We start from the raw sequence: 13,376 nt of genomic DNA, 5'->3' as shown, positions 1-13,376 counted from the left end.
GCAGTGTCTTAATAGACCTGGTTTCCCTGGAGGGCGCATTCACGTGGGCTGAACACAGCCCTTCAGTGTCTATTTCCCCGTGCTTCAACCCACCTGGTTTCCTCAACTCAATCAAGTAGCTATCCTCTTCTGGTCATAGGTCCCCCGCGGGAATCTGCAGCGCGTGGCACCCCTCACTGTTTAGTCTATATGGGGTGCATGCACAAGAACCCCACAATTTCGCCCCATCCTTCGCGATGATGTAGGAACTACCCAGTCCCATGCGTCGTTGAGTCGCACCCACTTGTCACCAGCTTTGCGCTTTCGCCTTAGCCCCACACCCCGCAGCCAGGGTTGAGCATGCAGGCCTCCAGCCCCTGGGTCATCGGGTCAGTCTCCGAGGATCTAATGACGTGGGCTGACCTCTCCGGTGATACCGTGGGCAACTCTGGAGCAAACCCACAACGACCTAAATTCTCCAGCAGGCACCCGAGTTTTTCTCCTGTCTCCTGCAACCGGTGGTTGGGTCGTCCACGGAACCAACTACTACAGCCTCTTCCTCTCCAAAAGCGGTCCCCAGCCCGGCTGCACAGCAGCGACGGCTTCCCGAAGCTGGCTTAGTGTCCTTTCTGATGGAAAGCCCCGCAGACCAGCCATTCTTTCCTTGTGGGGCAAGCTCTGCCCTAGTGGATTACCCATTACCCCCTTTAAGGGGGTTCCGCTGTGTGGGGCGTGTCACCAGGGCAACTTTCCTCGAGATGCAGCCCCTGTTCTCTGTCCCTGCCCCACCCCTTAGCAGCTCCAGGTGCCGGCTCTGCGCAGCGCGTGGCAGCCCGGGGTTGGGACCTCCGCGCCTAGGCTTTTACGCGGACTCCAGCATGTGCTGCAGCGGGGGAAGGTAGGCAGCAACCAGGCTTGGGACACCTTAGTGGCACGGAAGAAAGTTACAGGAGGGAAGGTGGCTGACTCTAGAGAGTATCAGCGTGCCTGCTGGCCAGGATTGTGGTTTGCCCACGGCGTTCGGTCGCTTAGCCGGGACCGGGACGCTCCCTGCACCCCCGTCCCGGGGCAGCCAATGGTCGCGTCCAGGCGGGAGGCCATGTTGCTGGAATAAAGCGGGCGGGGCGGCGCGGGCGAGCAGATGCGGCTGGAGGCGCGCGGGAGCCGGGCGCGAGCAGGGCGCAGCCGCGAGAGAGGCGCGGGGGAGGCCATCGGGAATCTGGGCGCCAGCAGCAGCTTGTGTCGGCCAAGAGCAGCCGGGAGCAAACGGAGCCGCAGTCGCGATGGCCGTGGCTGTGGGGAGACCGAGTGTAAGTGCCGGGGCCTCGCTTCCCCAGCGCGCTGATCCTGGGGCTCCGGTGGGCTCCGCTTTGGGGCGCGTGCGGGTGGAGACTTGCGGGGACAAGGAGGGGGCTCTGGGTAGTGGCTGGTGGGGCTGTGGGTGTGTGCATGCGTTTGGGCGCGCGTCTGGGGCGGAGGGGAGCTTGGGGAGTCGGCAGGCTCAGAGCCTACCTGATGCAACAGTGGATCTCCTAGGCGCGCCCCTATTTCGGGGATGCGGGAGAAAAAGGACCCTTCCGCGAGGCTGCCTTTAAAGGGGTAGATTGAGCCGCTGCTTTCCCCAGATACCTCCCTCTCCCCGCGCACACCGCTCGGCTGCTGACAGTGGAGGAAGGCGCCGGCTGTGGAGGGTTTCTCCCGCGCCCCGGGGGCGATCGGGGCATGGGAATTGGGAACCGAAGCGCTGTGTCACACGGCTGTAGAAGCGGGTCCAAGGGGTGGGATTTCCGTGGTGGCTTACACCCGGTGTATTGTGAAATTCCGGACACCCTCAGGCGCCCACCCGGGTGACCCGGCCCTGCCCAGGATGTGGACAAAGCCCTAGACACACACACACACACACACACACACACACACACACACACACACACACACACACACACACACACACACACACACAAGTTTTCAAAGGGCTCTCTTTCGGGGTGGGTGGAAGTCCTGAAATACTCTGCGGCTGGCAGGCCGGGGGCGGAGGTATTGAATGCGGGGCTCGAGGAAGAGGAAGGGAGGGTGGGTGTCTGGTGGAGGAGTGCCCTAGCACCCGAAAGCTGGGAGCGGATGCTCCTATCCCGACTCTGGGCCGGGGTACACGCCACCGACTGCGCCTCTTGGAGTATAGCACTCTGGGTTTGTAACTCCGGAGCCAGCCAGAGCTCGTGGGACTTTTGAGGATGTAGTTCAGGGTCTGCTCCCCAGCCTGGGGTGTAAAGGAGGGAAGGGGCCGTGGCGGTAGCCCTTCCTTTTTATTGAAAGGAGCCAAGCCCAGTGGGAAAGGCGGGGTCCTCTTTTCTCTTTCTCATTCTCTTTGTCGACGATCATAGCCCACTTTTGTCTGGTCTGCCATTGGGGCGCTTCCTGTGAAGTCCTTCTCTGGCTAGTACCCCATCTTCTTTTGCGTTCCTTTGGAACTTTGCTGCTAGCTGCGGGTGGTGGCCTGACATTTTGTAGATATAGAGAAAAGTCTTAGGTACATGCTGAAAGCTACGAAACCCCCGGATGCTCAGACTCTTGGCTCTACCCCATTGCGCTCTCTTCTCCAGACATAAACCTGCACCCATGAGGAGTCTCCAGCCCAGCAGGAAGTTCATGGGGTCAACCTTTGCAGCACCTACCTCGATTTGGTGGTTCGGCTACTTTTGTTATTGTTGTTTGAGATGCTTTTCCACGATGATAAAATGTGCGCTGGTCATCGATAAGTGTTCCTGTGAGTTTTTTAGGCCTTCCAAACTCTGTTACATGACATTGTCTCAAGAATTTTGTCTTCCTCTTCACACAAATTATGCTCTTGTTAATTGGTCCTAGGCCATCATTACTGAGGGGATTTGCATAGTCTCTGGGCTCATCTCTTTAGAAACCAAGGTTAAATCTGGCCCTCCGCACACTTATTTTCAGGGCACAGATTCAAAGAACTAAAATAACAATGTATGTTTTAGATGCATTGGCAAGCGTCTGGGAATGCAAGTATCCTGTGTAGGGGGGGGGGTGTCTTTTTCAGCAACACTTATTGCTGGTGCATTCTTGAGGGTTGGGGGAAGGTGGACGAAATAATCTGCTGCACATTTCCAATAAATTAGTAGGTTCATATCTGCCAGTTAAATCGGAACAACATGTGGGCTTAAGATTTAGTTGTGTGGCTGTGATCATATCCAAGATAGGGTCTGCCAGCCATATGTGAGCTTAATCCTACAGAGTTCTTATGGAAGATCTTTTCATTCAGCTAATAGGAGAGATTTTTAAAGTATGGCTATACAGAAAAGAGTGCTTCTCTATGCATATTCTGTCATTGGAATTAAGATCAAATTACTTAAAACTTAAGAACAAGACACCTCACCCCACCCCGCCTATAGTTGTAAATGAGATGATCAGGGCTGAGCTACAAAGTTGAATAAGGCTTCTGAGGTTATGTGATCACATTTACATAGGGCGGTCTGACTGCTTCCTCTGGGATCTTTTAAGAGTGGCCTCTGAAACTTCTCATTCTCAGAGCAGCTCTAGTGAGTGCAGAAGATTCTCCGAACTCAGCCCTGGACAAGTCTGTGCTGCATCTATAATGTTGAAATTGATTCCAGCCTCCCCTGTCCCTTTATCTGTGCTGGTCTTTAGACAAAAGAAAGGGGGAGAGTCACTCCAAAGTGGACGTACTCATGAATGGCCTTAGTTCTTTTAGAATTCATTAAAAATTTTAAAAAGAGTTGTCAAGGAAAACATAAATCTTTCTCCTGTCTGAACAAACCTGTCCAGAGAGAAGACCTACTTTAGCTGCTCTTGGTTTTAGACATTCTAGAGTGACATATGCAATGGATAACAATTGTGTTTTAACGGACGGACACGTGTATGATAAGTGTCTGGGTCTGTGGTGCTTTTACATTCTGAGTATTAACTGCATGTTCTTGTGTTTACTTCAGTCAGCCACTGAGCTACCTGCTCCATCCCTCAAACGCTGTGTTTCTATATTGTGAAATGTATATATTCAATTACAACTGCTTAAATCTCAAGGCTAAATTCACACGTTTCTTAGGTAGGATATGTTGTTGGTGACCAAGCAAAACCTAAAGTTTAATGTGATGCCATTTATCCCATTTTTAATCTGTGTTCATAGCTTGTCCATTTCCTCACCGACCTTGGCTCTGAGAGGGCCTGAAGCACAGGTGCTATTTTCAGACTGCACCTACTTTAGCAAGGGGGCTTCTCTCCTATGGACATATTTCCAGCTTGAATGGTTTAGTATTTTTGCATCACATCCCAAAGTATCAATTTATCCTGAACAATGTGTGGCAATTACTGCCTGGGAACCGGGCCTTTTGTAGATGGGTGTTCTCTCTTAGGGATGGTATCTAGGTTATAGTGTCTAGGAACTGGAAGGAACTTTAGGAGTGAGGTGGTTTAGTTACTTCCCTAGTGTAGAAACATTGCTTCCTTTTTTCTCTCCTAGCTAAAGGTCTGTTTCAACTTTTCCAGTGGAAATGCCATATGATGTCCTTCAAGACATTTGTTTGTCTTTTCGTCCATTGGGAAATAGAAGAGCAAATTACAAAACCAAGGGAACATTGGTTATTTAATACCACTTTTGAGTGCCTGCTTCATGCCAGTCTCTGTCCCTGGAGTTAGGAACATAGCTGTGGACCATAAACTCCCTTCTGACTTGAAGCAGTTATTTATGTGTGTAATCATTTTTAAAAGGTTTAAAACCGCTATGTGTTAATAAAGTGACTTGGAAACTGGGGAGAAAGGAAGTATGTGCCTGTTGCTGAGGACAGGTAGGAATCAGGTAGCAGGCTTTTCTGAATCTCTTAAGATAGTTTTAAAGATACGCAAGTGTTGTGTTCTTTTATTCTAAGTTGACATTTCTGCAGTTTGAAAATGTGAGGGCAGAAGGAAGGATCTAGATTGATGCGTGTGGTGAAGGATTAATGGAGCTGAAAAATGCTCAGGGAAGAGCTATCTATACAATATATGGACTTTGTGGCTGGGGTGTTTTCTAGAAAAATTGTAACTCTTTAGTCACTGATATGAACTGTGTACATTGAAGACTTTGAGTTGCAAGTACAGCTTAAAGTGCAATAGTGCTTCTTTTAAAACTGTTTGAAAACCAATTAATTTCTTAAAAAAATCTTTTCTCCTGTCTCTGAAAAGTCTTCAGTTCCTTTTCTAGAGCTGAGTGTTCACTCACTGTCCATACACTGCTAGTTCCAGCTGCAGTGGGAACTCCAGGCTTCTTGGGGTTTGTGTGACAACACCTGAGACCTGGTCCTATCAGACTTAGCCAGAGTTAAAAACATTTGAATTGTTAGTTTATGGTGTTTGCAGCATGAGCATGCAGAATCCAGCATGTCATCCCTGGATGTGGAATTGAACCAGGGTCCTGTTAGACTGAATCACCTCCCCAACCCCAAGGATCAACTTTTAATCCTAATGTTGAAAATAATTTTTAATCCTAATGTTCCCTTGGGAATTTTGGGTTGGCACATTAAAGATCAATAAAGTCTTTAAAAAAAATAATCTTTTAAATGACCTTTAGCAATGTGTCCATACTAAAAGAAGTGGGACTCAGGAAACCAGAGAAGGGAACACACACACCCCTGTCAGCTTTCCATCAACTTCTGCAGATTTACTTCCCCAAGTAACCCATGTTGCTTAAACTGCTAATTAGAAACCAGAGTGCCAGCCGGTTGTTAGTGGTACATGCCTTTAATCCCCGCACTCGGGAGGCAGAGGAAGGTGGATCTCTTGTGAGCTCCAGGCCAGCCTGGTCTACTGAGCTAGTTCCAAGACAGGCTCCAAAACAATACAGAGAAACCCTGTCTTGAAAAACAGCAACAACAAAAAAGAGAAAAGAAAAACCAGTGTGCCTGGTTGGCCCTGCCTGATCATCTAAACACTTTTATATTGGATACTTAGTGTTGGGCATGGGCTACCATGTGTCTGTTGGGATAAAGGGATGAATAATGTCGGGGCTCCACGTTGCCAGGATTTGGAGGGCTGGCTTTGATTGATTGCCAAAGCACTAAGCATTTCCCCCATTGAAGATGCCATACTCTGGAGCAGGCTTCAGGCTTTCTTTCTTTCTTTCTTTCTTTCTTTCTTTCTTTCTTTCTTTCTTTAATAGGATCTTCATTTGTTGGGGGGAAGAGGAAAGGCCGAATTTAGATTTTCTTTTCCCCAGTTGGGATTTGTCTTTTGTGGCCTTGGCTACACCTGTCGCAGTTGGGGTCAGTGAAGCCAAACCATTATTTAAGACTCAGCAAATCTAAAGCTTTTATCCTTTTCCCCAAGAGGACCTACTTTGTAATGTAACCAATACCCTCCCCGCCTCTTTTAAATCTAGATTGACAGAAAACACTCTTCAGCTAAACAGTACCTCCCCTGACCCACTCAGCGATGCCTGCAGTCCATCAATGCCACTTCTGTTGGAAATAAAAAAACAATACATGGGCAGGATCCTAAAAAGAATTTGGTGGATGACCAGAAATTGTTTCAGTACTGGCTTGAGTTAGACAGCAGGGGTGTGGTCCCTGGTGTGACTGAAGTCAAATGCTAACTTGTTTCTAGTGTCAGTGCCAGTGAATGAGAGCTGGGTGCTCAAGCCCAGTGGCACGGGAGGTCATGAGGCAGACACTGTCTATCCACTTGTGGGACTGTGGCCCCTGACCGATGGGGAGTGATGTGTAAAAGCAGGAAGGAGTCATCCTCCAAGGAGGTAACTTTGGACCCTACAAGTAGGAAGTTAATTAATATGAAACTTACCTTACCTCTTCTTTTCTTTTCTTTTTTTGTTTTGTTTTGCTTTGTTTTTTCAAGTCAGGGTTTCTCTGTAACAGCCTTAGGTGTAGACCAGGCTGGCCTTCAACTCACAGAGATCCATGTGCCTCTGCCTCCCAAGTGCTGGGATTAAAGTGTGAGCCACCACCACCTGTCAACATTATTTCTTTTGCTAAGTATCATCACTTGGGGAAGACTTTATAATTTTCTTATAAATTGGAAACAGTCATTCTTTTCTGTAATCACTATTTCATCGGGTGTTGATCACTCACTTTTTGTGCACACATGCTGAGATTTTTGTGACGACTCACATGTAGTCGTCACATGTGACTGCATCTCACAGTGACTTGTCTCTTTAATTGAGGTATTAGTCAAGTGGCCGAGTCAAGCCTGTCAGGGCTCCTGGAGCCTGGCTCCTGTCCTGTAAATCCGGTGGTATTGCTTTCCTGACAGCAGGACTGAGTGGGGAAATAAAGTCCAAGGTAGCCATGGACAAGCGTTAGTAAGCTTGTAATAAGTAATAACAAACATGGATGAGCTGAGAGAATGGTGTGTGCAAAAAAATCAGGAAGTGAGAGAGAACCTTTTGAAGAAATCTCATGTAGCTCAGCTGTTAGCATTCAGGGTTGGTGGAGAGAGTGGACTGAAGTGAGAGGTACAAGTTATGTAGCCGTTTTTGTATAGACATGTCTTCCCTGCTGTTACTCTGAATACTTTATATCCTATTCATGCCTTGCTCCCAGACTAAAACATTTCTGACTCTTGGAATTGGAGGAAGGAAGACACTGAAAATCTGCAGACTGCTAATTCCTCAAGGTTAATTTCTGAAGAGGAGGTGTGAGAAAGTGTCAGGAGAGGAGATACCTTTCACACTGAGCCTTTGGAGGAGAAATGTGAAGACTGGGGAACTTTAGCGCAACTAGGATTATTAGGAAAAGGAATGCAAAGCCCACTTGATTCTGTGAGAATAGAAATATGTATTAAAGACTAGCATTTCCTTAAGTTTTAAGACCTGTTCATTCATCTCATTTATGTATTTTTATGCTGTATACATTTGTGAATTTCATAGAGAGTCCACTGAATTTATTCTGGCCTGATTTTGAAACTTAGGAAAAAGTAGCCATCAAATAATCTTTGTGCAGATGAGCTTGTTTTTATTTTTTGAGACAGGGTCTTACTGTGTATGTCATACTGGTCTTGAACTAGGTATGTAACTGCTAAGTAGCACAGTGTGGTCTCAAAATTAGTGATCCTCCTACCTCTGCCTCCACGTACTGGCTGTATATAGTATGTGTCACCATGTCTGGTAGTCTCTTGATTTTTAAGTTAAAATTTCTGTTGAAGCAATTATGTTCGTATTCTCAAGATATACAATACACAGAGTGTGTGTATGCTGTACAAGCGAGGAATAATGTACACGAGAAGTGAGGCATGAGCCATCACACACCTAGCTTGAGGCAGCCTGTTGGTGGGTAGAGCATTGGGATGGTGATGGCTTTTTGTAATGCTGTGGATGAGAAGTAACTGAAGAGAGGGAGGACTTCTTTTTGCTCAGGTTTGAGGGGATGTAGACCATCCCGACACAGAAGGGATGGCGGTGGCCAGCTCCACGGTATCTTGTTCACATCATGGAGGACCAGGAGCCAGAGAATCTGAGCCTGGAAGTGGAGCTAGACCACTTCCTCCACCTAGGCCCTGCCTCTCAAAGCTTATACCACCTCCCAAAACAGTGCTACCAACTTGAGAGTAGTATTCAAATATGTGAACCTGTGGATGACGTTTTAACGTTCAAGCCATACTCAGAACCAAAGCTTTTAGACCAGTATGCACACAGGTCTACCATTTGTATCCGTTAAAGTGTGTTGAGGTAATAAGTTGACTGAGGTTTGGTGGCTTACGTAACAAAGAGTTATTTCTCATTGAAGGCTCTTCTCAGTTCTGTCTGTTTTGACTCCAGCAGCCAGGCTTGCATTTGTGGTGGTAAAGAAAGACAAGCTGAGCTGACTTTGATGGATCACTTTCCCATGAATTTCATTGGCTAAAGTAAATGATCATCCCCAGACTCATCAGGACGAGTGGATAATAGTTTGTTAATCCTTACTTGGCCAAGCTTGCTTGCCATGGGATGGGAGATTGATCCTCCAGGGAAAAGCAGCTAGTATTTTGAATAACAATTGGCCATATTGTGCTAGGCACTGAATCTCCTGAATCCTCAATGAAGCCAACATACGTGTGTGTGTGTGTGTGTGTGTGTGTGTGTGTGTGTGTGTGTGTGTATGTGTGTATGTGAGAGAGAGAGTTAGTAAAGGTTCATTGCTCATTCAGGATACTTGGATTGAAATACTGGACCTTAAAAAAAAAAAAAGATTGTTTAGTGATTTTTTTCCACACTCTCCCAGGACTATTCTGATCGCAGCTGGTCATGGTGGGATGATGGCAAAGTAGTAAAGAGAGCTAAGGAATGGCCAGAGTGAATTGAGGGCCCCGTGATTGTGCCTGTTGTTCACCGTGATATGCGCTAAGCGATGTGGTGACCTTCTGAAAGACCTTCTGTCCTGCTTGCTGGTGGCCCCAGCTTGGGACTTCACTCTGTGGGAAATGGCTGTGAGGCCATTAGGATTTCCAGCTGCTAGACAGAAACATTTCCCTCAAGAGGCTTCCAAAGCAGACCTTTCCCAGCCCGCCTGTCCTGAATGCAGATGTCTCACTTCCTTTCCTTGCTTCTGCCTATGCTGGGAAGCAGCTCTCAGAGCATTTTGGGGGAGACTGCAGGCCCTGAAACCAGGATGCTCCAGCAGGCTTTGCCAAGCTCTGTGACCTCCCGCAGGTTACTTACCTCCTTCTTAGAATAGTAACAGTTCTTTACTCAAAGAGTTACAGATGAAACTGAGTTAGTTCATTCAGCCATGTTTACAGCGACACTTGGGTGGTCTACAATGAACCATAGCTGGTAGGGGGAAAGAGGAAGTGAATGTTATAGTAACAGCCTTTTACTGAAGGCTGGGTTCAAACTTCACACTGCCACCCAGATCATTTTAGCCGGAATTGCACCTCAGAAGTGTAACTCCTACCCCCTTAGCCCACGTTTGGTGTTAAACATTCCTACTCTGAAGCTCATCTGAAGATTCATAAACCCCCATTGTTAGATGGGCTTTGGCCGATTTCTTTCTTTGAATTTGCACCATTGTGAAATCCCACTCACAGTTCTCTATAGTATGTCTTAGATACTTGATCTTTTAAAAAGATATTAATGAATAGTTGGGCATGGTAATGTACCTCAAATCCTAGCTCTTTGGAAAATGAGGCAGGGGAATTATTGTGAGTTAGAGGCCAGCCTGAGCTACAGAATGAGACAATTCCAAAAAAGAAATCTCATAAACAAATGAGCAAATAAATCTGTATATAAGTAACAAGGGATTGTCAAATACTGATATGAGCAGTAAAAAACAAGCAGACTCTCATCACATTGGCAGTGTTTGACAAGTTTTGGGCATGGTCATGTATTCTTAGTCTGGATGTCAAACTTGAGGCAAGGGCCTCTATTGTGTACCTTCCTTCCCTGTAAACATTGGCTGAAGAAGTGAAACTCATTTTCCAAGTGTGTTGTTTAAGACTTGCATTGAATGCGTGTGTGAACCCTGCCTCTCTCTACACAGCTTACCTTTGTCTGTTGCTGTGTGAACCTCAGGTAGGTATAGACTCAGAGCTGTGCTGATGAACCCAGGCTTCACTTTTTTGACCTGTATGCATATTTGGATGTGCAAATAATTCTCATCCCAGAGGAAACCCATGACTGAGGGCATGGTTTGAGACTTTCACTTCGGTTAGTAAGTTGGGCAATTCTGAGGTACGGGATACTTATCTTCCGAGGGCTCCATAATGAGCTTCAGTCTGTATGGGTGATTAGCTTCCCAATCACTGTCCACTAGCTTCTCCTCCTTCCATGTTTCACTCTCTCTAGTCTGTACTCTGGTTCTGCTGAATCCCACCAAACAACTGCATCATGTAAGACTTTGTCTCAAGCCCTTGTGTTTTAAGGAAACCTGGGTGACATAACATTGTTTCTTGTTTGGGGGCTCTTTGACGTCATATGATAAAGGAATCAGAATGTTTCATAATAGCAGGCTGCCTGGGGTGTTAAAATGATGATCAGGGGCCAAGTGGTGGTCGTGTACACCTTTAATCCCAGCACTCGGGTGGCAGAGGCAAGACGGCCTCTGTGAGTTTGAGGTCAGCCTGGTCTACAGAATGAGTTCCAGGATAGCCAGAGTTACACAGAGAGAAACCCTATCTTGAAAAACAAACAAAATGCTCAAGCAAATTGGTCATTTACTAGGTTTTTACCACTATTTCATGGAGGGCAGACATCAAACTTTTGTAAAAACTCGTCTCTGACTGAGAGTCATTTCCATGTTCTCAGGCTAGATGTGTTTGCTTTAGAATGGATGGCATTCATTTAAAACTGGATTTACCTATTTCAGGTAGGTTACATTTCTTATTAGTCCATTTTGGAGTTTTCCCCTCTATATAATTTGCTGGCTAAGGACAAGTAGAAGACAAGGAGATCTTTAGGGTTCTAATCCAAGCCACTCTGATTGCCAGCTCTCTGAATAAAACAGCTTAAAGATCTGACTCATGGTTTTTATCTGTGATATGTAGCAGGACCGCTTATCTTGTGAGCTCATGAGCACAACAGCCATGTCTTGTTAAGAAGATACTATTTCGGAAATTCTCTTCATCTTTCATTCTTTCTCTCCTGCCTGCTGCAATCTTTCCCAGGATTTGGAGTGAGTGATGGAGATGTCTCCTCTCAGGGCTGAGCTCTCGACAGTTCTTAGCCCTTTGAAGAGTTCCGAGTCTCTGCATTAACTGTTGCTAGCCTCTGACTGACACTGAGAGAGCAGCACTAATCTATGGGTCTAAACAAACACTTAGAAAGCAGTGTGACACTGTCCATTGAGCACAACAGTAGTAGCTTCCTCTCTCACTCCCCCCCTCCTTCCCCCTCCTTCCCCAGGGCCTTTGACCACACTGGTCCTGAGCTTTTAACCAGGTGTATAATACCAGGCATGGATTCCTTGCTGTGGGGCAGGTCTCAAGATTGAGCAACTTGAAGGCTCTGGATTAGTTTGTTTGCTCAGGAGTTTTTAGGATAATTGCTCAAATGATCTCGTTTCTGGGCCAGAGGCTGTTTCTGAAATCCTGGAGAGATTCTTAGAAAGGCCATAAATAAAGCAGGCCAATTCATCTGGGCATCATGGTCTCCCCAGTGGTAATAACATCCTTTTGCCCCATCTTTGTTCTCTCTGGTGTGTGTGTGTGTGTGTGTGTGTGTGTGTGTGTGTGTGTGTGTGTGTGTGTGCGCGCGCGCACCCCAGCAGTCTGGGACCACTACCTCGGACTAGAGTTTGTCAGCACCATACCTTTCTGTTTTTGGTCCCTTTCCATCCCAAATCAACTCTTAGTCACCCTTCCCTGAGGGACTGTTGTTTGCATAGTTTGTAGTTGAAGCACATATTCATCTCTGAACCCTCTAAGAAAGCTTTGTTAATTGTTGGTAGGCAGATTTGCCTCTCATTGAGAAACTAAAATTCCTAGGTATTTATGGCTTTAAGCTAGACAGTTAAGTTTTCAGCCATTGAAATGACTAATTACTTTGCTGCAGGCACTTACAGTTTACAACTGGCTTTTAAGCTGTGTGGTTGAGGATTTGCAGCTAAACTGGGTTTTTGAAAATTGTTTTATTTAGCATATATGTTAACTGTACATAGTTAGTGATGTGTTGAATTATGACGTTTACATGCATATATATGATATATTTGGATCATATTCCCCCTAATGCCCCCTTACCCTCCTCCAACTTCTGCCAATCTCATTTGTTTTCCCAGCTATCTACCCTCTTCTGCTTTCACATATATTTTTTACTTTTTCAAAAATTCTTTTTTTCTCTAAAATTTTTTATCATTGTTAAGTGAAATATGATTACATCACTTTCCCCTTCCTCTATCGCCTTCCAAATGTTTCCCCACAAATTGCTAGCCTCTTCCCTGATTGTTATTGTTACATATATGTGTTTATATATGCACACGTGTATAAATATGACCTGCTGGTCCCATTTTGTTGTTTGTATGTATATGGTTTTAGGACTGGACAACCAGTCTCCCCCACCCCCCATGGATTTCATTAGATTTTCTTATAAGCACAGTGAAGAATTATTTACAGCAGCTGTGGCTACATTACTGAAGAAAATCCCCTCCTCCCGTCATCAATTAACAGGCTGTGAATCCTCAGAGATGACGCCTTCTGATCCCCTCCTCACTACATGTTGGGGTGTCAAGGGTCCCCATTGTGTGCAGGTCTTGTGAAGGTAATCAGAGCTGCTGTGGACTTATGTACAGTGGCCATGCCATGTTTGGGAGACAATGGTCCACAACACATCTGCCCTTTTTCTGGCTTATATATTCCTTCCATCCCCGCTTTACCATGTTCCCCAAGCCTTGCTGTGGGTGATAACAGATGACTCACTTATGGCTCAACAGTAAACAATAAAGAAGTGGATGATGATGACCTTTTGACAT

General features: G+C 46.1%; 1 protein-coding gene across 10 annotated transcripts in view; it reads left to right on the top strand.

Moving 5' to 3' along the window:
- Positions 1 to 1,112: 1,112 nt before the first annotated feature.
- The window catches only part of Septin11 (septin 11), a 76,093-nt gene continuing 63,829 nt past the window's right edge, over positions 1,113 to 13,376 (top strand). For 8 of the 10 annotated variants that reach the window (XR_007835366.1, XM_051198240.1, XM_051198237.1 and 5 more), the window contains exon 1: positions 1,114 to 1,289. Coding sequence is in view for 9 of the 10 variants with exons in the window: in XM_051198240.1 (XP_051054197.1) it covers positions 1,263 to 1,289 (27 nt within the window). In the remaining variant the exon portion in view is untranslated. Of the gene's footprint in view, positions 1,290 to 13,376 lie in introns of all 10 variants that reach the window. The other 2 variants (XM_051198234.1, XM_051198233.1) reach the window with 1 other exon arrangement.

This window comes from Phodopus roborovskii, unplaced genomic scaffold, assembly GCF_943737965.1.
Source record: "Phodopus roborovskii unplaced genomic scaffold, PHOROB, whole genome shotgun sequence".
NCBI lineage: Eukaryota > Metazoa > Chordata > Mammalia > Rodentia > Cricetidae > Phodopus > Phodopus roborovskii.
The sequence above is the reverse complement of the archived record's forward strand: the minus strand, read 5'-3'. Positions and strand labels throughout refer to the sequence as shown.